We start from the raw sequence: 25,932 nt of genomic DNA on the forward strand, positions 1-25,932 counted from the left end.
CATTTCCTAAGTTCATGAAGATGATAAAACCCTCAAATGCACTTAAAAATGACATCTTTTTTTTTTTTTTTCCAGACAGGGTCTTGCTCTGTCACCCAGGCTGGAGTGCAGTGTCACAATCATGGCTCACTGCAGCCTCAACTTTCTGGGTTCAAGTGACCCTCCCATCTCAGCCTCTCGATTAGCTGGGACCGCAGGCACGTATCACCACACCTAGCTAATTTTTAAATTTTTTTTGTAGAGACAAGGTCTCGCTATGTTGCCCAGATTGATCTCAAACTCCTGAGCTCAAACAACCCTCCCATCTTGGCCTCCAAAAGTGCTGGTATTACAGGTGTGAGCCACCATGCCCAGTCAAAAGAAATGGCATCTTTATTGATTATGAAATACATGTACTGCCCCGATGCTTTAGTCAGTTTCTAGGTTTGTGAACTCTTGTTTCTGATCATTGCCTAAAGTATTAAAACTGTGATTAGTGTAGTATTAAAACTGTGATTAGTGTGAAAATTAATGCTTCCCAATCATATCCGCTGATGTAGGTGAATTAGCAGTCACTGAGCATTCTGCCCTCTTTCCCTGAGTCTGCAGGTAAAGCCCCATGGAGCTCCTGCTGTTCATGATAAGCAACTTCCCAGACCTGCTGGTGAAGTGTCACCAAATGCTTCCCAAATGCCAGGCAGAACATTTCACTCGTTATTCTTGAACACTCAGGTCTGACTCATCCCTTCTTAGAAAGATTTTCCCAGAGGGCTCCCCCTTCCTTCCTACCATTTTCTCTTCATCCTACCACCCGACTTCCTTCCTTCCGTCATGTCTCACAGTCAATGGCCTTTGGTTAAATTATTTTCTCATTTGTTGCTTGCCTCCTCTAACTAGAATAGAAACCCCTTGAGGGCTGGGACCTTCCGTATCTAGGTAACATGTAAAGTCTGTGTGCCTGGCCCATGCCTGACATAATATATGCTAGGCATCCAATAAATATTTACACAAGCTAAGGAATTCAACTGTTGAGCTTGCTCAGAACCACTATAATTTTATTTTATTTTATTGTATTTTTATTTTTTTATTTTTTGAGATGGAGTCTTGCTCAGTCGCCCAGGCTGGAGTGCAGTGGCGTGATCTCAGCTCACTGCAAGCTCCGCCTCCCGGGTTCACGCCATTCTCCTGCCTCAGCCTCCAGAGTAGCTGGGACTACAGGCGCCTGCCACCACACCCAGCTGATTTTTTTTTTTTTGTAGTTTTGGTAGAGACAGGGTTTTACCATGTTAGCCAGGATGGATAACCACTATAATTTTAAATATGCTTCGAGGCTGATTGTAGAAGAGAAGGACAGGTTCTGAGTGATGAGAAGATCTGTGAACAAATGAAGTGCAGAAAACTCAAGTTCATGAAGGAAAACCACCACATTGCCAATCACAGGAATATCCTGCTTTTGCTTGCATGTCTGGGACGTCACCCTCTAGGCCTCTGTTGACAAGACAGCTAGGTTGCTACGCACATCATTCCACTTCCTTACCTCTCACGCATTTCGAAAATGCCCTACAAACTGAAGGGCTAGAAAGGGAGCTAGGGGAGGAAAAGAATAGAAGCAAAGACAAAGTTGTCATTCAGATTCAAGCAGAAGTGAATTTCAGAGAGGGAACCTTTGGGAAATGAGCCTGCTGATAATCAAAAGAGAGAAGAAATATTAAAGCGGATTAAATCAGGAGGTGGAAACAGAGAAGAGCAAAGAACAGTTTCAGAAGAAAAAGAGAAACACTCTTTTTGTGCCAAGAGAAGATATCACCTACATACATAAAAAACAAACAGCTGGGGCCAGGTGCGGTGTACTCCCAGCACTTTTGGAGGCTGAGGTGGGTGGATCACTCGAGGTCAGGAGTTCAAGACCAGCCTGGCCAAGATGGTGAAACCCCATCTCCACTAAAAATGCAAAAATTAGCTGGGCATGGTGGCACACGCCTGTAAACCCAGCTACTCGGGAGGCTGAGGCAGGAGAATCACTTGAACCCGGGAGTTGGAGGTTGCAGTGAATTGAGATTGTGTCACTGCACTCCAGCCTGGGCAACAGAGCCAGACAGCCTCAAAAGAAAAAAGAAAAAAAAAAGAGCCGGGTGTGGTGACATGTGCCTGTGGTCCTAGCTACTTGGGAGGCTGAGGCAGGAGGATTGCTTGAACCCAGGAGGTCGAGGCTGCAGTGAACTATGATCACACTACTGCACTCCAGCCTGGGTGACAGAAAGAGACCCTGTCTTTAAACAAACAAACAAAAAAGACTTGAATATAATGAAAATATCAACCATTAATCTACACAGAATCAGAAAGTCAGTCTTGATGTATAAAAAATCAAATTATAACTAAAGAAATGATGCTCCCAGCCAGGCATGGTGGCTCACGCCTGTAATCCCAGCACTTTGGAAGGCCAAAATGGGAGGACAGCTTGAGCCCAGGAGTTTGAGACTAGCCTGGGCAACATAGCAAGACTCCACCTCTAAAAAAAACAAAATGATGCTCTCAATGGAAAGGTGCAAGCAATACAGACACTACTTTCAGTTCGGGAAGATGCAAACATTGTAGCACAACAGTGTGTCTGTCCTTAATGCCACAGAACTGGACACTTAGATATGGTTAGATATGGTTAAAATGGTACATTTTATGTGATTTCTATGTATCATAATAAAGAATAGGAAAAAGAGGCTGGGTGCTGTAATCACGTCTGCAATCCCAGCACTTTGGGAGGCCAAGGCAGGAGGATCACTTGAGGCCAGGAGTTCCAGACCAGCCTGGGCAACATGGTGAAACCCCATCTCTACAAGAAAATAAAAAGTTAGCCAGGCGTGGTGGGGTGTGCCTGTGGTCCCAGCTACTCGGGAGGCTGAGGAGGGAGGCTCACTTGAGCCCAGGAGATCAAGTCTAGAGTGAGCCATGTTCATGCCACTGCACTCCAGCCTGGGCAACAGAGGGAGACCCTGTCTCAAAAAAAAAAAAAAAAAAAAAAAAAGGAAAAAGAGAAATACAGATACCATTACTGCATTTTTTCAGTTAAAATAAAGATTGCTTTATGTGTACTCTATTGTATTTATTCACGCATTTTTATCTTTGTAAATTTTCACTTCCCTAAGCCAAATACATTTTGAGAAGTTATTCCAAGATAATACTTAATTTCTGTAATTATATCAGGTCCCTGTCCTCCTTTTGCCCCTTTTCCTTTTTGAAGCATCCATCATTTCTGAAACACACACAAACACACATATCTTTGGGTAAAATGTGTTGTCAAAGCTGCTTGACTGTGCTGATTTTCACCCACTGCGTCTGGCTGTGTTTTTAAATTTTTTATTGTGAGATCATTTTAAATTTACAGAAGAGGTGTGAAAAGTTCAGAGAGTTCCCATATATTCTTCACTCAGCTTTCTCTTGTGTTAACATCTTACCTAACAAGAGAACAGTAATCAAATCTAAGAAATTAACCCTGGTATAAATACTATTAACTAAACTAAAGAACTTATTCAGATGTCACCAGTTTTTCCACAAATCTCCTCTTTCAGTTCCAAGATCCAAACATTGAATTTATTTGTCACATCTCCTTAGTCTCCTCCAATCTGTAACAATTTCTCAGCCTTTCCTTGTTTTTTCATAACCTGGACAGCTTTGAAAAGCACTGTCCGGTTATTTAGAACAAAGTCCCTCAATTTGGGTGTCTGATGTTTTCTCATGTTTAGATTGAGGTTATGCTTTATTGGGAAGATCAGAGGTGAAACACGCCTGGGCATATAGGATGTTGACCGGGCCAAGTGATATCAGCCTTGATTGCTTGGCAAAGGTGGAGTCTGACAATATTCTCCACAGTAAACTAAGGATTTCCCCTTTTTCTTTACTAAATATTTTGGAGGAGATGCTTTAAAAATCATACAAATATCATGTTTCTGGTTAAACTTTCACTCCTTAATTTTAGCATTCACAGGTAGATCTTACCTGCAGTAATTATTACTATGGTGCTCTAACAATGATTTTCTATTTCCCTCATTCTTTCTACATGCCTTAACTGGAATTTTCTATAAGGAAGAGGTGTGATTTTTCTCCATTTATTTATTTATTTATTCAGTTATGTATTTATTTTTTAAATTCAGTTATTTATTTAGATTAGACTTATGAAAAATTATTTTAAGTGTTATAATTAAATAGTATCATTATTTTGTTGCTCAAGTTGCTCCAGCTCAAGTCATTTGGAGCTCTTTCAGGTTGGCTCCTACCCCTTCCAATATGAACCCCCTCCTTTTAAAAATTATTTTTATTATTAAAAAATATTTTTTAACACATCCTTACTTTCTGGCACCATAAGGTTAACTCCAGGGGCATCTTGCATTTTCCCTGCCTTCAGCCAGGAATGAACAGTTCTCCCAGGAGCCCTAGGTTCCTTTGGAGGATGGAATTCAGAAACCAATATCTAGGTGCTAGGTGTGTTCACTGCTACTCAGGTGTCACTGCTTCTAGCCTCCTAACAGTAGACACAGCTAGGAAATACATGTATGTATACAAACCCACGTATACATACATATCCATAATTACTTCTATTTCTTACTTTTATCTTTTCCTTTTTTCACAGGTGTTGAGTATCCATAATTACTTCTTTACTTATCTGTACCTATATATTTATTTAAAAAAACATGAGTCCACATTGACACTGATCTCAGGACTGTGCGGGCGTGTGTGTGTGTGTGTGTGTCTGCCTGTGAGAAATAATTTGTTAAAGGCAAAGAGAATTCTGAGCTTAGATTACTAGGGTGTTGGGCTAAGTTTTGAAGAACTAGGTGTGACTTTAATAAGTGAGGCTGGAGGTAGGGGAGTAGAATGACCAGGTTATTGTCTCCAGGCAACAGTATGGCAGAGGGTAATGTGCAGAGCATCTGGGAAAGAGTGACACACACCAGAGCGGCTGGAATGGGAAATTCATGACTTGGAATAATGCTGAAAGTTAGTACGTAAACTCAGAATGCAAAGGGCCCTGAACACCAGGCCCAGAGGCCTGGACTTGACTCTGCAACAGGGACTCTAGGAAGATTCTGGGCTAGAATCCATCTGATGAGAATAGCATTCAAAAACCAAAAATGCAGGAGTGGTACACAGGAGAAAAGAGACACATGTAGCAGGGAGATGAGTAAACAGGATAATATAATAACCCTTTTCTCTATTATTATTGCCACCTTTATTTTTTGTCTTAATTGTAAATACATGCAGACCCAGAACACGTGGTCAGAAAAAGGCCTATACCTTCATGGCTCTGTACTTGTGGTGCATGTGAATGTCTTTGCAAATGTGAACAGATAGCTTGCATACATTACGTAAAGCTCTGATGCTCTTTGTCTTTTTTCTCTTTCTTACTGGTTTACTATTTTTAAAAATTGGGCTAGCGCGGTGGCTCATGCCTGTAATCCCAGGACTTTGGGAGACCGAGGTGGGAGTATTGCTTGAGGCCTAGTCAACACAGAGATCCAATCTCTACAAAAAATTAAAAAATTAGCCAGGCGTGGTAGTTTGGGTGGGTAATTCCAGCTACTCCGGAGGCTGAGGCAGGAGAGTCCCTTGAGCCCAGGAGGTGGAGGCTGCAATGAGCCATGATTGCACCACTGCACTCTAGCCTGGGTGACAGAGGGAGACCCTGTCTCAGAAAAAAAAAACAAACAAAAAAACAAACAAAAAAAACCACAAGTTGTCTAAATTCCACAATACACAAATTCCTCATGCATGTGTGTTGTAAAAACATACAAACAATTCAGCAATCCACAGATTAAGTTCAAGTTGCTCTTTACCTGTCCCTATCCTCACCACACCACCACTCCAAACCCCCATAACCAACCCCTTCTGTTTTCAGAATTAACCAACATTAACAGTGAACCTCATCCCAGTCTGTTCCATGGGGTCTTTGTATGGCCAGGAAGTCAGATCTCAACTCAATCCATCACTCTTTAAACTCTTTTTTCTGTAATTCTTATTACTGCCTGAAATTAACTAATTTACTTGTTTTTTTGTCATTCTTTTCTGACTTGGATATAAGCTCCATGAGATTAGGATATTTGGATATCTTATTCACAGTCATACCTCCAGGGCCAGTCACATAATTGAGGCTCAATAAATATTACTGAATAAATGGTTGTATGTGTAAATGTTTATAAACACACATGAACACATACAATTTTGCATTTTCATTTTATTTACTTTTTTGAGACAAGGTCTTGTTCTGTCACCCAGGCTGGAGTACAGTGACACAATCATGGCTCATTGCAGCCTCCACCTCCTGGGCTTAGGCAATCCTCCTGCCTCAGCCTCCCAAGCAGCTGGGATTAAAGGCGTGAGCGACAGCACCTGGCCATTTCTTTGCATTTAAAAAATACTGGCTGAGTGCAGCGGCTCAAGTCTATAATCCTAGCACTCTGGGAGGCCAAGGCAGGCAGAACGGATTGCTTGAGCCCAGGAGTTCAAGAATAGCCTGGGCAACATAGCAAAACCTCGTCTCTACAAAAAATATAAAAATTAGCCGGGTGTGGTGGTGCATGCCTGTAGTCTCAGCTACTCAGGAGGCTGAGGTGAGAGAATCACCTGAGCCTGGGGAGGCTGAGGCTGCAGTGAGCCATGACAGCACTACTGCACTCCAGCCTGGGTGACAGACTGAGACCCATGTCAAAAAAAACAAAAACAAAAGAAAGAAAAGATTACCAACAGAATCATACTATACACGCCATACTTTCTAATTGTCTACTTTGGGATACTTCCCTTTAATTTTATGTGTGCAGACAACAAAGAACATTCTGTTTGATGCTGCATATTCTCAAGTATCCTCTTTGATATTCTTGAAATAGTTTAAGATAGTGGAGAGAATAATGAATACTTGGAAAATAATGTTGCTATATAATGCTTTCTTTTCTGATTTGTTGTTGTTGTTGTTTTTGAGAGAGTCTTGCTCTGTCGCCCAGGCTGGAGTGCAGTGGTGTGATCTCGGCTCACTGCAACCTCTGCCTCCTGGGTTCAAATAATTCTCCTGCCTCAGCCTCCCAGGTAGCTGGATGCCATCACGCCCGGCTAATTTTTGTATTTTTAGTAGAGACAGGGTTTCGCCATGTTGGCCAGGCTGGTCATGATCTTTTCTGTTTTAAAATATATATATAATTGGGAGTTTGTAATAAAATAAATACGCATTCTTAAGTAGTGTTCCACACTGTTTTAATCTGAGATTTTAAGATTGTTCTTTTTGTTAAATTATTACCTTAAACTGGGTTGGCACAGGAGAAAATTAAAGCCTATCAATTTTTATTTTTGTTTCTATTGTGCCCCCTTGTGGAATTACATAGAACTTACATATTCATTTTTGTAACGTTCTAACAAAGAGCAGGGTGTACCAATATCATGGCTGCATTCAGGCAGCGCCAATCAATGAAGTAGACTCTTCTGATCGGTTTAGTCTTTGCAAACAAGATTCTGATTGCTTCTGAGTTGAGCAAAGCAATGATGGCTTTGTTCAAGATGGTTCTTCTAAAATTCTGGCTCATTAAACTTGTGTTTGGTCTTTGATTTCATCATTTCAGCTGTGTGGCCAACTGTTAGAACTGCATGCAGGACGTTTTCCACAGGCCTTGCGTAACTGAAAGTATCTGGTTTCTCCGGCATGTTCTGAGATAATGGCTCTCTAAGATCTTCCATCTGCTTCCATGCTTGCTTTTGGCTTGCTTCCTCCTCTTATCAGGTGTTGCAATCCCAGCCAGCAAGCACACAGTATCTTTCCTTGTTGGCTGTAGACATTCCGTTAGCCATGGCAACTGTCATTTAAAGCAGAGTCTAGTTTCTTAGTCAGATGGTGCCTCCCCAGAGAATGTGTTGCTGAAAACAGGATCACTGGATCACAAGGAACTGTAGCTCTTCACTCAAATTAGACTGATTTTCAAAGAAGCTTTTCCCTTTTCTTACATTTGAGACTCTAATACAGCCATCATTTACTGAGTAGACAGTGGGTTCAGGGCTCGGCACTTTTATAAGTTATATTTTTAAATCCTCTCTGTCACTTTTTGAAGCAGTGGTTAAAGCCCTTTTTATAAGACCATCCATCCATTTGTCTGTCTTTCCATCCACTGTCCATCCCCCTATCCATCTATACATCCATCTTTCCTTCCACCCATTCATCCATCAAAACAGTTTTACAGAGTGCCTTCTGTTAGTATGTACCAGATATTTCTGTAGGTGCAGAAGATCAAAGACCTTTTACATTTTTTTCTTTTTTTTAAATTGAATTTTTGTAGAGAAGATCTCACTGTGTTGCCCAGGCCAGTCTTGAACTACTGGCCTCAAGCATCCTCCCACCTCTGCCTCCCAAAATGCTGGGATTGTAGGCATGAGCCACCGTGCCTGGCCAAGATTAAAGATCCTTGCCCTGAGAGGGCTTACATGCTCCTGAGAAAAGCCAAAAAATAAATGAGTAAAGTGTGTAGTATTCCAACTTTGAAGATGGTAGGATATGGAAAACTAAAGCAGGGATGAGGAGCAATTATAAATACAAACACCTCACTAAACTGGCGAGTCTGAGCAAAGACATATATTCTACTTCTTTTTTCTTTACCCATTTAACAGTTAAAGAGTGGAAGGTTCAGGTGAATTTTCCTAAGGAGGTATTTTGGGAACACTTTAGGAATGTCTTCTACAAGTAGAGGAGAAAACGCCGTCACTAATATTCTAAGAAGTAGGGCAGAATGACTATTCTTTAGGAGAATCTTGGGCTTCAATCCAGACTCCAAGATTTACCCCAGGAAAAGGATTTAGTTTTCCTCAATTTCAGTTTCCTCATTTGTAAAGAGGATGCAAATGAGCATATTCCTCAAAGAGTTGGGGAAAAGTTAATGAAATCATAAATCTAAAGATCGCAGCCTGGGTTAAGTGCAGTAGGCATTGGGTGGTCATTGGCCACCTACCATTCATTCCTCTTTTTTCAGTGTTATGTCCTGAAGACATATTTTAAAGCAGCATTTCTTAAACTATTTTCAACTGTACCTCATAGTAAAAAATGCATTTTCATCACAATTCTAGTTTATGCATACATAAATATGTAAGACAGAAATGTCAAGAAAAATACTTGTTTTTACTAAATGCAATGCATATTTATTCTATTCTATTTCACTTTTTTTTTAAAAAGCTGATAATAATCCACTAAACTTGTTTCAAGAGTCACTGGTGGGTTATTCCTCACAATTAGGGGAAACTCGGAATAGTCAAATAGTTAACTAAAACTTAGTAAATAATATACACAGACAGGTAGGCAGACATATGGACAAAGAAGTAAAAATGGTCCTTCCTCTATGTCCTCCACCAAATTCTCTACTATTTTCTTTCCAGAGAAAACCACCAATTCCAATTATTTAAATTGATTCTGTAGGTATATACCTCTGTGTGTCTAAATAATATACCTTATCTATTAACTTCCTACCCTGGAAGAATAGGTTTTAGCTCTCTTTCACACAAATTCCCAACCCCACACATATACCTTCCCATCCCCCAATACAATTATATCAAAATATCATTTAGATCAATATACAGTATTATGATGGCCATGAAAACATTATTTCCAGTGAAGCCACAAAATGAGTAGCAATACTTTCCCTCTCTGTACAAGTGTTTTTCCTGGAATTAATGACTCTTTTTGCTGTTGTTAATTCGTTTCGGGTTTTTTTTTTGTTTTTTTTTTGCTTTTTTTTTTTTGAGATGGAGTCTCACTCTGTCACCCAGACTGGAGTGCAATGATGCGATCTCAGCTCACTACATCTTCTGCCTCCTGGGTTCAGGTGATTCTCCTGCCTCAGCCTCCCGAGTAGCTGGGACTACAGGCATAGTCTACCACACTTGGCTAATTTTTGTATTTTTAGTAGAGACAGAGTTTCACCATGTTGGTCAGGCTAGTCTCAAGTGATTCATCTGCCTCGGCCTCCCAAAGTGCTGGGATTATAGGCATGAGCCACTGTTCTGGCCAGTTTTCTATATGTTTATTAAAGTTTCTTCCATGACTTCCTGATTTTCTCTTCTTTTTTATTTTTTATTTATTTTTTTTGAGACGAAGTCTTGCTCTGTCACCCAGGCTGGAGTGCAATGGCGCGATCTTGGCTCACTGCAACCTCCGCCTCCCGTGTTCAAGCAATTCTCCTGCCTCAGCCTCGGAAATAGCTGGGGCTACAGGCACGTGCCACCACACCCAGCTAATTTTTTGTATTTTTAGAAGAGATGGAGTTTCACTGTGTTAGCCAGGATGGTCTTGATCTCCTGACCTCGTGATCCACCCACTTTGGCCTCCCAAAGTGCTGGGATTACAGGCATGAGACACCGCGCCCAGTCGGCTTCCTGATTTTCTCCAACCAGGATGCTGTGCAGCTATCATCTCCTTTCCCCTGATACTCCTTTCACGCCCCCTTTGAGTAGTATTCCCTGCTTCTAGGATCTCACATCTTCATCTTTCTTAATGTACTCCATTTCAGTGGAGTACATTAGACTCACAGGAGGAATTACAGAAGACTCACGGGAGGTAAATATTTTGAAGTGGTGCACATCTGAAAATGTCTTGCGACCTAGACACTTAATTCGTAGTTTGGCTGGGTATAGAATTCTAGATTGAAAATAATGTTGCCTGTGAATTTTAAAGGTATTGCTCCAATATTTTGGCACTTTGCCCACTACTGTTGAAGAGTTTGAAGCCCTTTTGATTTCTGATTTGGGGAATGTGACTTTTTCTTCCCTTTCTGATAGCTAATATTATCTTCTATTTCACCTGTTGTTCTGAAAGTCAGTCAATATGCCTGATATGGTATGGTTTCTTCCATCATATGTGATGTCTTCTGATGGATTCTCTCAATCTGGGAATTTATGTCTGCTTGTTCTGGGAAATTTTCTTGAATTAATTTCACTGTTGATTCCCTATCCTGTGGGTTCTCTGATTTTTCTTTCCGGAGCTCCTATTGTTCAGATGTTGGACCAGTCCTCTGAGTTTCTGATCATTTTATTGCTATTCTCCTTCTATTTAGTTTTTGTTTTTTGCTGTACTTTCAGAAAGAGTTCCTCAATTTTCCCAATTCTTCTGTTGAGTTCTATTTCTTTCTGCTGTACTTTTAATGTACAAGAGGTTTTTTTAATCCTCTAAATATTTCATTTTTGACATAGAATCCCATGCTTCTTTAATACATATTGTGTCTTATTTTATTCCTCTAGGATCCTAATAATAATTTCTTTAGAAGTTTTATTCCTCTTCCATATATGATTTTCTGTAGGTTGATAAGCTCCCTTTGTTTGTTTTGAACCCTGTCTTTCCTATTAGAGGGTTTCTTCAAATGTCTAGCAATCACTGGATCTCTATTCATATTCCAGCTATTTGGAAGTAGGTGGAGTAAGCCTGTCAGCTATGCACATCATTGGAGGAAGATCTGGTGGCCACTCTAATGGGGAATCCTCCCATGTCAATGTTCTTAAATCTCCATAGATATGCTTCCAAATCTCTGTAATTTTCTTTGCAAGGTTCTGGGCTCTACATGGTAGAAATAGGCCTGGGGTCTTAACATTCATGTGTAAGTTTTTTACTGAATCTCATGTTTTCAACATAATATCCTTAACTGTACCTGGATTCTCCTAGTCCAGAGACCCCCTGTTTTACTTTCTTTAGAAACTAAACTTCCAATATTTTGCCCAAGGGAGAATCAAATTCCAAGTTAAACAGTATGAAACAGGCAATCTGAAGGCATAACTGCTTTTCAAACATAAATGTAACTACACCTCCTGATTTTAGGTTCATCTTCATTGCCATCTCCAGACATAGCTGATGCCACTAATTCATTGGCTTTGGGGATCTTTTTGCCATATATATCATTTGCTTCTGCGTTTTCCCCATTGCTGGTTAAAGATTTAGCTGTCTCAAGTTAAGGTTGGTAAATACTATTCTGGTTGTCCTAGAATATATTTATGCTATTTAAAAAAATTAATTATCAGCTAGGCACGGTGGCTCATGCCTATAATCCCAGCACTTTGGGAGACTGAGGCGGGCAGACTGCTTGAGCCCAGGAGTTTAAGACCAGCCAGGGCAATACAGCAAGACCCGTCTCTACAAAAAAATACAAAAATTAGCCTGGCATGGTGGTGCACACCTGCAGTCCCAGCTACTCAGGAGGCTGAGATGGAAGGATCACTTGAACCCAGGAGGAGGCTGAGGCTTCAGTAAGCCGTGATCACACCACTATACTCTAGCCTGGGTGACAGACCAAGACCATGTCTCAAAAAAAAAGCAAATAAAATAAAACTAAAATTAACTATCAATTTTTGTATAGTTTTAGGAAAGAATGAACACAAATACAAATAATTTCCTTGCCATCTTTAATCAAACACAAGCCCAGCTGGCTAAGCTCCTCTTTCATTCTGAGAACTCCCAACATCCTTTCCTTTCTTTATTATTATTATTCTTAATTTTTGAGACAGGATCTCACTCTGTTGCCTGAGTTGGAGTGCAGTGGGGCCATCACAGCTCAACTGCAGCCTCGATCTCCTGGGGCTCAAGTGATCCTTCAAGCTCAGCCCCCCAAGCTGCTGGGACTACAGACCTGTGCCACCACACCCGGTTAATTCTTTGTAGAGACAGGGTGTCACTTTGTTGCTCAGGCTGGTCTTGAACTCCTGGGCTCAAGTCATCTTCCCATCTTGGCGTTCTAAAGTGTTGGGGTTACAAGTACGAGCCACTGTGCCTAGCCCCAACATCCTTTCAATCAAATTCTCTTCTGATTAACTCAGCCTGAATCAATTATGATCACGTTCATTCATTTTTCTTTTTTCTTAATATTTGTACTTACTATAGCCAACATCATATATGATCACTTTCAACCAAAGAACTATGTTACAGTAAGTAATCAACATATATTATTATGATTCTTATACTAGGCTTCTTAAGAAATATAACGACTCTTCAGTTGTAGAATTATGGCATCTATTAGCATTTACTAGCAACTATTGCAACTATTAGCATCTAATACTATGATGCTAATTATGCTGGAGTCAAAAATACAATTCCCTACAATGTGACTGATGTTATAATAGGAGTGTTACCTGCTAGGACATGTTTATGATTGTTCTTGGTTAGTTACGGCTTGGCCAACTGGGCCAAAAAAAATGATGTTGCTATTAATCAAGATAAAGTCCTTTTTGGAAAGAGAATTAACTATCTCAGTAGTTTCACGCCACATATCAGTCCTAAAAAAATAGGTATAATAATAAAAATAGCATCTAACACTTACTATGTGCCAGGCATTGTTTCCAAGGGTGTTAAATGTATTAACTAATTTGAATTTTCACAACACTATGAGATAAGCAATATTATTATTCTCTTTTTACAGATGAGTAAATGGAGGCAAGGAAAGTTGAAATTATTTCTTCTGGTTACAAAGTGGTTAAGTGGTAGAAACAAGATTTAAATGTATTTGGGCTGCTTCCAGAGCCTGGGGTCTTAACAACTATACCATACTCTCTCTATATAATAATATCTCAAATTAATTTGTCTCCATTAAATGCTTCCTAATACTGTGGCTATTACATTTTCTAAAGGCCACACTTTGTATATTATCTCATATTCCTCACCTTAACAAAGTAACTGGACCTCTCTGAAGGCCTGAGAAGAAATGTTATATAACTATTCATTGTTAAGTCAAACAGATGTTTATTGTTTGCCCTCCCCTTCATATCTTCTTCCATCTCCTGACAAGATCCACTCTCCTTGGTAAAACCCAATCCATGTGGCTTAAATGCTGTTGGCCCCTGTGGTCCATGGAAGAGAATGTGACTCAAGTCAAGCCAATCTGAGTATCCTGTCTTCGTGGACATAATGATTGGTTCAGAAATAAGCACGACTTTGGATTAGACAATGGTTTATTAGATATGACACCAAAAGCACAACAAAAATGGAAATAGATAACTTTGAATTAAACAAAATTAAATACTTTCGTGTTGCCAATGACACTATTAAAGTGGGCCGCGTGCAGTGGCTCATGCCTGTAATCTCAGCACTTTGGGAGGCTGAGGCAGGTGGATCAACTGAAGTTAGGAGTTTGAGACCAGCCTGGCCAACATGGTGAAACCCCATCTCTACTAAAAATACACACAAAAAATTAGCTGGGTGTGGTGGTGGGCACCTGTAATCACAGCTACTGGGGAGGCTGAGGCAAGAGAACTGCTTGAACCCAGAAAGCAGAGGTTGCTGTGAGCCAAGATCGTGCCATTGCACTCCAGAAAACTCTATCTCAAAAAAAAAAGAAGTTAAAAGACAATCCACAGAATTCAAATTTGTCCATTTCACCTAAATTACCTAATTTATTGACATACAATTATTCATAGTATTGCTTTATAATCCTCTTATTTTGGTAATGTTGGTAGTTATGTTCCCTCTTTCCTTCCTGATTTTAGTAGTTTGAGTCTTCCTTTGTTTTCTAGCTCAGTCTACCTAAAGGTTTGTCAATTTTGTTGATCTTTTCAAAGTACCAATTTTTAGTTTTGGTGTTACTCCTCTACTGTTTTTTCTCTTCTCTGTATCATTAATTTTCAGTCGAATCTTTATTATTTCCATCCTTCTGCTTGCTTGGATTTAGTTTGTTCTTCTGAGGTGCTGTAAAGTGGAAGGTTAGGCTATTGACTTGAGGCCTTTCCTCATTTGTACTGCTGAAGTTTATAAATTTCCCTCTAAACCCTGTGTTAGGTGTCTGCCATAAGTACTGGTATGTTGTATCTTCATTTTCATTGTAGTTTCCCTTGTAGTTTCTTCATAAAGCCATTGGCTATTTAGAAGTATGTTACTTAGGCTGGGCGTGGTGGCTCACGCCGTAATCCCAGCACTTTGGGAGGCTGAGGTGGGCGGATCACGAGGTCAGGAGATCGAGACCATCCTGGCTAACATGGTGAAACCCTGTCTCTACTAAAAATACAAAAAATTAGCCATGCGTGGTGGCAGACACCTGTAGTCCCAGCTACTCTGGAGGCTGAGGCAGGAGAATGGGGTGAACTCGGGAGGTGAAGCTTGCAGTTAGCTGAGATTGCGCCACTGCACTCCAGCCTGGGGACAGTGCAAGACTCCGTCTCAAAAATAAAAAAAAATAAAAAAATAAAAAATAAAGAAGTATGTTACTTAATTTCTACATTTTTGTTAACTTCCCAAATTTCTTTCTGTTACTGACTTCTAATTCCATTCCACTGTGGTCAGAGAACATACTTTGTATGACTTCAATCCTTTAAGTTTTTTACAGCTTCTTTTATGGTACAACATATGGTCCATTCTGGAGAAAGTTTCATGTGCACTCACAAGAACGTATTCTACTGGTGTTGGGTGGAGGGTCCTAAAGAAGTCTGTTGGTTCAGCTGGTTTATAGTGTTGTTCTTCTATTTCCATGTTGACATTCAGCCTAGTTGTTCAATCCATTATTGAAAGTAAGGCAGCTGGGTGCAGTGGCTCATGCCTGTAATCCTAGCACTTTGGGAGGCTGAGGCAGGTGGATCACTTGAGCCCAGGGGTTTGAGACCAGCCTGGGCAACAGGGTGAAACCCCATCTCTAAAAAAAGTATGAAAATTAGTTGGGTTTGTTGGTGCACACCTGTAGTCCCAGCTACTTGAGAGGCTGAGGTGGGAGGATCACCTGAGCCTGGGAGGTCAAAGCTGCAGTGAGCCATGATCATACCACTGTACTCTAGCCTGGGTGACAGAGTGAAACCCTGTGTCAAAAAAAAAAAAAAGAAAAGAAAAAAAAAGAAAAAGAAAAGAGGGGCACTTATATCTCCTACTACTGTTGGTGAATTGCTTATTTATATCTTTTTTTTTTGAGACTGGGTTTCACTCCTGTTACCCAGGCTGGAGTGCAGTGGCATGATCTTGGCTCATTGCAATCTCCACCTCCCCGGCTCAAGCAATTCTCCTGCCTCAGTCTCCTGAGTAGCTGGGACTATAGGCACATGCCACCACGCCCAGCTAATTTTTGTATTTTTAGGAGAGATGAGGTTTCACCATGTTGGCCAGGCTGGTCTTGAACTCCTGAGCTCAAGTGATCTGCCCACCTCAGCTAGAATTACAGGCATGAACCATCTCCTATAGAGAGCACACAGTTTGACTGTATTCTTTATCAACTATAACTGCAACTCTGTTTTTTGTTTTGTTTTTTTTTTTGAGATGCAGTTTTGCCCTTTTTGCCCAAGCTAGAGTGCAATGACGCAATCTCAACTCACTGCACCCTCTGCTTCCCGGGTTCAAGTGATTCTCCTGGCTCAGCCTCTCAAGTAGCTGGGATTACAGGTGCACGCCACCACGCCCAGCTAATTTTGTATTTTTAGTAGAGATGGCATTTCACCATGTTGGCCAGGCTGGTCTTGAACTTCTGACCTCAGGTGATCCGCCTGCCTCGGCCTCCCAAAGTGCTGGGATTACAGGCATGAGCCACTGCACCTGGCCTGCAACTCTGCGTTTTTATTTGCTTGTTGAATCCATTCACATTCAATGCTATTATTTATATAGTAGAATTTATGTCTGCCATTTTGCTTTTTGTTTTCTGTATGTCTCATATTTTTGTTGTTCCTCTATTTTTTCTTTTCTGCTTTATTTTGCATTAAGTGAATATTTTCTTTTTTCTTTTTTTTTGAGGGGGTACCAAATTTCTTTATTTGAAGGAATGGGACAAATCAAAGAACTTAAGTGGATGTTTTGGTACGACTTATAGAAAAAGTAAAGGAAACCCCAACATGCATGCACTGCCTTGGTGACCAGGGAAGTCACCCCATGGCTATGGGGAAATTAGCCTGAGGCGTAACTTTCCTTATCACCGTCTCCCAGGGTGTGCTTGTCAAAGAGATATTCTGCCGAGCCAGATTCTGGTGCTCCCATCTTGCACAAGTTGGTCACGTGGCCACCCAATTCTTTGATGGCTTTCACCTGCTCATTCAGGTAATGTGTCTCAATGAAGTTACACAAATAGGGGTCATTTTTGTCAGTGGCCAGTTTGTGCAGTTCCAGTAGTGACTGACTCACATTTTTTTTTCCCCCAAATGTAATGCACACTCCATCGCATTCAGCCCGCTCTCCCAGTCGTCACAGTCTGGTTTCTTGATATCCTGAAGGAAGATTCGGCCACCTCGTTGGTTCTGCAGCTTCATCAGTTTCTCGGCATGTTCCCTCTCCTCATCAGATTGGTGAAGAAAGTATTTGGCAAAGTTCTTCAAAGCCACATCATCGCGGTCAAAGTAGTAAGACATGGACAGGTAAACGTAGGAGGCGTAGAGCTCCAGGTTGATCTGGCGGTTGATGGCGGCCTCTGAGTCCTGGTGGTAGTTCTGGCGCACCTGCGAGGTGGACGTGGTCGTCATGGCTGCGGCTAAGGAGAGGCGGCGGTGGCTGCACGGCGCTGGAGCGGCGGCGGGCCTTGGGGCGGTACCGGGGGCGCGGTGAAGAGGTGACGGAGGACTGGCTATGGGCGGCCGGCCGGGATGGGGGACGAACGCCGGGTTCCGTCCAAGCACTGTTGAAGCAGGCAACCCCGACGACTCTCGGCGAAGAACGTCTGGCAAAGTGAATATTTTCTAATAGAGCATTTTGATTTATTTTTTTCATTTATTTATTTATTTTTTTTTAAGAGTTATTTCCTCAGTGGAGCACAAACTGCCCCCACAGTCTGATCCAATTAAATTAAGGACCATTTGAATTTTTGAGGCCAGTCTGTGATGTCTGTTATGACACCAGGAGGCCACTTTTTACCTGCATTGTCCTCTGGCTCTCCCTTGTAAACTAACTGGCCTGTGGTTTAGCTTGCTGTTCTCATGAAGCTGCAAGCCTCCTCTTAATTAAGAAACACCCTGGCTTCCAGGCCACACCTCCATGGAATTTAGGCTCTGCAACACATAGCTAGCTAGTAGCAATGAGAAATGCTGATGGCTTGCGCCTCCCAAGGAGATACCATGTTCCTCAACTGGGAGCTGGAGAGAGAGGAATACCTGTGTTCTTGAATGGACTACCTGAAGGTGCATTTTTATCACACTGGACTGGAAGGGGGAAGGAGGGAGGTTGTGGTTCAAATGTCACAGATTCTCACTCTTCTTACCAAGTTTTAGTAGATGTTCTTGAATAAATGTTCCTTCATTTGCCTAAGTTCTTAGGACAATTTCTGAAGTATTTAGATAGTTATTTTAAAAATAATTTTCACAAGTTATGCTTGTTTCACTGGGGAGCAATTCCACAGGGCTCCTAATGCCACCATTTTGGAAGTTGCTACCTTGCCATGCTCTTTTTCTGCCGTAGTTGCTAAGCTGCTAGAATTTGGATTTCAGGCTGCTTCGAGCAATCATCAGGCTTATGGAGTAGCCTTGCAAGGGACTGAAAGAGAGAGACAGAGTCCTGATGACATTATGTGAGCCTCTGGATCTAGCTGTGCTTGGAATCAGCCCTACAGTGTGGACTTTGCAGTTAGATAAGCCAACAAATTAATTTCCTTCTTTGCTAGTTGGAGTTGAGTTTCTCTCACATATAACTAAGAGTTGTAGCTAATATCCTGAATGTCAAACTTTTAATAGTGTATGAGTAAATGATAAGTACTGTGGAAAGCTTGTTCAACAAAATTGGTATCTAGGGTCATTTCATGTAATCATTTAGGTAGCTATCTCATCCAAATAATTTATGGCCTCTTGCTGCTTGATGAAATGTATAAAAATCATTTATGGTGATTCTAATTGATGTTCCCCTTAATAAGGATTTTTAATATATTCCTATATGTGTGTCAATATTTGTTAATATCCAAACGGTTTGTTGCAAGGATGTCTCAATGTTAACTGCAAATACTGAGGTGTAATATTAATAATAATATAGAGTTCTGACCTTAATTATAAAAAGTTCTAAAAAGTATGATAAGCTTCCCTTTTCCATTAGCCTACAGCTAACTCATGAAGACATCATTGGTAAGCATGCAGATTTCAAAACATTAGAACCAGTTACGGGTCTCTTTAACAAGCCGTAAGTGGAAAAGAGAAGATTATACGTTGTTGCTTTCACTACAATATCTAAAAGCTAGGTAATCTAAGATTTATCTTTATTTGGCATGGTAGTCCTTTGAAATATTAAGGAGTGGGACAAGTTTCTTGGAAATATGGAGTCAGAAAACTTTCAGAATACATTTTCAGGTTAAAGCTATAACTAATTTGGCCAGGTGTGGTGGCTCACACCTGTAATCCCAGCACTTTAGGAGGCCTAGGAAGGAGGATCACTTGAACCCAGGAGTTTGAGACCAGCCTGGGCAACATGGTGAGACTCTTGTCTCTACAAAAATTTTAAAAATTAGCTGGGCATGGTGGTGTGTACCTGTGGTCCCAGCTACTCAGGAGGCTTAGGTGGGAGGATCACTTGAGCCCAGGAGGTTGACGCTGCAGTGATCCATGATTGCACCACTGCACTCTAGCCTGGGCAACACAGTGAGACCCTCTCTAACTCCTTCCTTAAATATGGCTATCTATGGTGAATGTTGGGAGCAAAAAACACATCAGACATTATTATAACCTTGGAGCTTATTAAAACTTGGTAAAAACAAAAACAAAACATTTCTCCCTGGATAGAACCTTACCCTACCTCAAATTACCATATTGGGTACCACTTACTAATAATGTCTCTAAAGGTTCCGCAATCCAGTGATGTCTGTCATGTTTTACCTATCTCTAGGATTCCCAGAAGACCACAGTTATTGAGGAGAGAAGTCTTCATAATTAAACAGGCACAGCATGTAGCAAAATGTACAGATCTATTATAAAATCTCACTACTTCCAGTTAATTGGGGGAAAGGTGATGTGAATTCATACAACTCAATTACTCTTACAGATGTAAAGGATTTCTGGCCTTTACTAAGAAAATAAGAGAAAAGTATTCCAGAATCAATTTTAATGAACACATTTGATTTATTTGTAATTGGTATTATTGTTTTAAATATTTTAAGCTTCTGAATTACCTGAAAGAAATATGCATTTTAGAACGCTTAATCAAGCCATCTGCAGTTTAGTTTGCATTCATAATGGTCCCATGTCATAGGACCATTATTCACCAAAGTAGAGGAGTAAATGTCCACTGATTTGTAGGAGTTCATAAATTTTGAGTTGGTGGGATCTGAATCACACTAACTGCACTTGAAAATCTAATTGGCTTGAGTTGCAAAGACTTATGCTCTGATATTATTCAGATAGTAAAATCTTAGTTGAGAAAGGGTCTCTTCCACAGTTTTGGGTAGATGACAGCCTCTTGGAAAATGGGTGGGACCATGGTCCTCAGTCAACTGACTACCTGATAGAATGTTTGCACTTTAGGATCTCCATTTTCTCTGTGCTCCTGAGGCAGCACACCTGATATGGTTTTATAGAGATGAATTCCAAGGAAAACACAACCTAGATTTTATTTAAAATTACCCTCAAGATCAATACATCTCACTGATGCCCAAAAATGCCATGTTCATAATCTGCTGTTGTGATATACAACTAGGAAAAGGTAAATGTCCTGTCAACCACAATCTCTCTTTATTGTTTTTAAAGAGGGCTCGTTTCCATTATCAGAAGCAGATAAGGAATGCCAGCACCTATTTGTCATTCAAAACCAAGCACTTACTTAGCTGGGAAAGAATTAAGGCCATTAGGTGATGAATTTTTTTTTTTTTAAATAATGGTAATAAAGTCACAATTCAAGGTCAACAAAAATTCAGATGTTGTTTCACTGGGTAGCTAATATTTTGGATAGAATGCGAAGACCATTTCCCAACATTACCTTTGGTTTTCTAATACTTATTTTTTGCAAAAATGGAGACAAGAAACAGAAACCTAACATTTTCTCTCACCTCAAAAAGTAATCAGTTTTTATATCACCAACCTAGAGATTTTTGTGTCAATTGGAGGGAGTCTTTTCCTACCCCAGTTTTTATGAGATTATGTATAAAGGTCTGTGACATGTGAAGAATAGATGACGTGGCCAGGCGCAGTGGCTCATGCCTGTAATCTCAGCACTTTGGGAGGCCGAGGCGGGCGGATCACCTGAGGTCAGGAGTTCAAGATCAGCCTGATCAACATGGTGAAACTCTGTCTCTACTAAAAATACAAAAATTAGTGGGGCATAGTGGTATGTGCTGAAATCCCAGCTACTTGGGGGATTGAGGCAGGAGAACTGCTTGAACCCAGGAGGCGGAGGTTGCAGTGAGCTGAGATTGTGCCACTGCACTCCAGCCTGGGCGACAGAGTGAGACTCTGTCTCAAAAAAAAAAAGAAAAAGAAAAATAGATGATGTAATGAGCAAGTGAGCTTGGGCAGCTGATTGCTGCCAACAATTCGTTCAGGGTTTGTTCTGCTCACAGGTCTCTGCGTAGGAAATGCTAAAAGGGCTACTCCCCAGTTAGTGTTTCCAGAGCCACAGATGTGAAGATTCCTTCTGCTTGAGTATCCTCAGGCACCTCAAAATCAAAGTATGACCCAAATTAAACTCATTTGACCCTTTTACCAAAACTGCTTTTCCCTGTCTTTTCTATCCCTAAATGATCCTGCCATTTATTTCTTAGGTTGAGCCATAAGAAATTGCCTTTTTTGTAGGTCATTAATGGTTGAATATTGGCAATTTCAAATGGATCAACCTTAACAGTTGTTCAGGTTAAAAAAAACCTGGTAAAATCCTTCTCATGTCACTCCCCCTTCAAGTCTTACAGTGAGACAATCATGAAGGTTGGTAAATTCTGTTTCAGGCAGGTCCATTATCCATCTCTAAGGCAACCATCAAAGCCCAAGCCAAGTTAGTGAGCTGGCTTCACCAATCCTGTCCGCGCTGCCATAAACCAGAGTGTCTTCTTTAAAACACAAGTTAGAACATGCCACTTGCTGCAAAAACTCATCCAGTGGCTTCCCACTGCCCTTAAGAAAAAGACTGGGCTGAGTGCTGTGGCTCTCATCTGTAATTCCAGCACTGTGGGAGGGCAAGGTGGGAGGACCGCTTGAGCCCAGAAGTATGTGAGGAGTATGTGACCAGGTTGGCAACATAGCAAGACATCATTTTACAAAAAATAAAAAAATTAGCTAGGCATGGTGGCTCATATCTGTAGTCCCAGCTACTTGTGAGGCTCAGGTGGGAGGATCACTTGAGCCCAGGAGTTGGAGGCTGCAGTGAGCCATGACTGTACCACTGCACTCCAGCAGGGGCAACAGAGAGTGACCTTATCTCTTTAAAAAAAAAAAAAAAAAAAAAAAAAAAAAAAGACCAGATACTTCTAGATGGCTTGCTGAGCCTGCAAGCTCCAGTCTCTGTTGATTGCTTCACTCTCATCTCACTTTCTATTTTTTGGTTACTATGACCTTCTTTTATTTTCTTAAACATGGCCCTTCCCATCTTAGGGCCTTTGTATATACTGTTCCATCTGCCTGGGCCCCTCTTTTCTCTCATGACCCCCAAGGCCCTTGTCACCTAGTAACCCTTACTTCTCCTTTATTCATGTCTGCATAAATGCCACTGCTGGGCAGGCATGGTGGCTCATGCCTGTAATCCTACTACTTTGGGAGGCCAAGGCGAGAGAATCACTTAAGCACAGGAGTTCAACATCAGCCTGAGCAATATAGCAAGACCCCATCTCCACAAAAAAAGATGCCACTGCCTCAGGAGAACCTTCTATGACCAGGATGGAACCCCATGTTACATACATCCATGAGACTATCTCCTCTTAGTACTGGTCATACTTCCAATTATTTGTTCAAGGCCCTACTAGACTCAAGCTTCAAGAAAACAGGACCATGGTTGTCTTATTACCGTGTCACCATCACTGAGCCAGGCCCCAGCACCCTAGTGGGCACTCAACAAATGTCTACTGAAGGCATGAATCCCTCACAAAAATTAAGGCAACTGACAATTCAAAGTTGCCATCCCTGCGCAATATTATTCTCACTTTTGATATATCTTTTTTCTATTGAATATTTTATTTTTATTATTATTTGATTTTTAAAATTTTATTTCTTTATTTACTTTTTTGAGACACGGTCTCACTCTGTCACGTAGGCTGGAGTGTGATGGTGCGATCATGGCTCACTGCAGCCTCAACCTCTTGAGCTCAGATGATCCTTTCACCTCAGCCTCCCAAGTAGCTGGGACTACAGGCATGCGCCACCATGCCCAGCTAATTTTTTTTTGAGATGGAGTTTTGCTCTTGTTGCCCAGGCTGGAGTGCAGTGGCGTGATCTTGGCTCCCTGCAACCTCTGTCTCCTGGGTTCAAGCGATTCTCTTGCCTCAGCCTCCTGAGTAGCTGCGATTACAGCCATACACCAGCAAGCCTTGCTAATTTTTGTATTTTTAGTAGAGACAGAGTTTCACCATGTTGGCCAGGCTGGTCTTGAAATCCTAACCTCAGGTGATTCACTTGCCTCAGCCTCCCAAAGTGCTGGGATTATAGGCGTAAGCCACCACACCCCGCCTAATTTTTGTATTTTTTGTAGAGATGGGATTTCGCCATGTTGCCCAGGCTGGTCTCAAACTCCTGTGCTCAAGTGATCCGCCTGCCTTGGCCTCCCAAAGTACTGGGATTATAGGTGTGAGCCACCGTGCCGGCCTCAAGATTTTAAAAAAGCAACCAAAAACATGCAGTTTAAAAATTCATTAAACTAAAAGACTAAACCAAAATTCTGGACCCTTTTGGAATGATAGCCTAGCATGGCCATAACTAGTAGTCGTTATTGTTATAAGAGAAATAACAATAATCAAGGCTAATATTTATTGAGGGCCAGCTATGTGCCAAGCCTATGGATGAAACTGAAGTTAGTAAAGTTGGGGGATTTAACGAGGTTCACAGGAGCCAGTAAACGATGGAACCATAGTCACAAAGACCAATGATCCAAGGCAGGATTCGAATGCTCACAGTCCCTCGGTCTTTCGGTATGACAACCTCCAGAACACAGGGATCCTCTCTACATGCTGCAGACTTAGAGCATCAGCTCCAGGATCCAAGAGACACAGGTTTTCAGCTGTTAAGTTAAATGTTTCTACACACATCTCGGCTAATTTTACCTTATTTCCAAGAGCAAGCTACAACTTATTAAAAACAGGTGTTCCTACCGGAAGAAAGAGTCTCTGGGCAGCACAGGGTTTGAACAATTTCTTCCACTCCTGAGGGTTTCCAACAGAAAATGTGATGGGGTAGATTCTGTGCTCAAACTTCTTTGTATATGAGTCAGGCCACTGGCGTAACTGAAAAACATGGAAAGCAAGGGAAGGGTGATTAGGCCCTAGGAAATATGGAAAATGCCTGCGAAGCTTCTGGATGGTCAAATGGAAATTATTCAGGCAACTTACACAGAAAGTTTAACTTCATCACCACTATGAATGTTCACTAAATGAAAGAGTATTTGCTCCTACGAAAATTGCTAAGATTTTTAAAAATAACATTCACAGTTGGCAACAGTGTTGAGAAACTGCAGAGGAGAGTATAGATTTGAACAAACTTCCAAAAGGGCAACTTGGAAACTGGTAACAACACCCCAAAAGACAGAGGTACAAGGACATTCACCACAACCTAGTTTGTAATAACAAAACTTCAGAACTTAGCAGCTTGGAAGGAGGAAAAAAACCCAACAAACTTGGGAACAATCAAAATGTCCAATAATAAGGAATTGGGACAATTAAGTATGCTAGAACTATATAATAAAATAATGTACAGTTAGAGGGACCAGGGATGGTGGCTCATGCCTGTAATCCCAGCACTTTGGGAGGCTGAAGTGGGTGGATCTCTTCAGGCCAGAAGTTTGAAACCAGCCTGGCCAACACAGCAAAACCCTGTCTCTACTAAAAAACACAAAAATTAGCTGGGCATGGTGGCACATGCCTGTAGTCCCAGCTACTCAGGAGGCTGAGACACGAGAATTGCTTTGAACCAGGGAGGTGGAGGTTGCAGTGAGATCGTGCCACAGTACTCCAGCCTGGGTGACAGAGCGAGACTGTGTCTCAAAAAAATAAAATTAAATTAAATTTAAAAAGAAAGTAGAATAATGTACAGTTAGAATAAAGTAGATGTCTTTTGTGTTATATGTGGCAGGCTGGATTTGGCTCTTATACTCCCATAGTTTGCTGACCTCAGTTCTATATCATTGTCACTAATGACTGCATTGTATTCTGTTATGTAGATATGTACTGACATGGAAAATGGTTATAACATATAGTTGGGTTTTGGAAAAAGCAAAGTGCAAAAAAATTATAATATGGTTCTTTTTTTTTTTTTTTTTTCTTCACTACTGTCTGAATGAATGGTTCTGTCTTATAGGAAAAAATATATGCATGAGGCCGGGCGTGGTGGCTCACACCTGTAATCTCAGCACTTTGGGAGGCCCAGGCGGGTGGATCACTTGAGGTCAGGAGTTTGAGACCAGCCTGGGCAACATGGCGAAACCTCGTCTCTACTAAAAATACAAAAATTAGCTGGCTTGGTGGTGGGCGCCTGTAATCCCAGCTAGTTCAGGAGGCTGAGGCAGGAGAATCACTTGAATCCGGGAGGCAGAGGTGGAGGTTGCAGTGAGCTGAGATCGTGCCACTGCACTCCAGTCTGAGGAACAGAGCGAGACTCTGACTAAAAAAAAAAAAATATATATATATATATATATATATATGCATGTACATTTTATATGTAAAGAAAAATCTAGATGGATATGTACCAAATTATTAAAAGTGGGCACTCTATAGCTGGTGACGGTGGTTTCATTTCCTCGGGCTACATTTCCATATTCTTTAGAATTTTTACAGTGAGTATATATTACTTTCTTTGCATATATTAATTTTATAACAAAATTTTTAAAATACACTTTTAGATTTTAGAGCAGTTTAATGTTTACAGAAAGTCAGCCAGGTGTTGGTGGCTCACTCCTGTAATCCTAACACTTTG

The 25,932-nt window shown here is 41.0% G+C and overlaps 1 protein-coding gene and 1 pseudogene across 3 annotated transcripts in view; both read right to left on the reverse strand.

Moving 5' to 3' along the window:
• The window catches only part of GXYLT2 (glucoside xylosyltransferase 2), an 89,715-nt gene that overhangs the window by 31,726 nt on the left and 32,057 nt on the right, over positions 1-25,932 (reverse strand). For all 3 annotated transcript variants that reach the window (XM_054479575.2, XM_054479576.2, XM_054479578.2), the window contains exon 3: positions 24,117-24,248. In XM_054479575.2, the coding sequence (XP_054335550.1) occupies positions 24,117-24,248 (132 nt within the window). The remainder of the gene's footprint in view (positions 1-24,116; positions 24,249-25,932) is intronic.
• Positions 11,043-17,414, reverse strand: LOC134739176 (ferritin heavy chain-like; annotated as a pseudogene).

The sequence above is a fragment of the Pongo pygmaeus genome, chromosome 2 (assembly GCF_028885625.2).
Source record: "Pongo pygmaeus isolate AG05252 chromosome 2, NHGRI_mPonPyg2-v2.0_pri, whole genome shotgun sequence".
Classification (NCBI taxonomy): domain Eukaryota; kingdom Metazoa; phylum Chordata; class Mammalia; order Primates; family Hominidae; genus Pongo; species Pongo pygmaeus.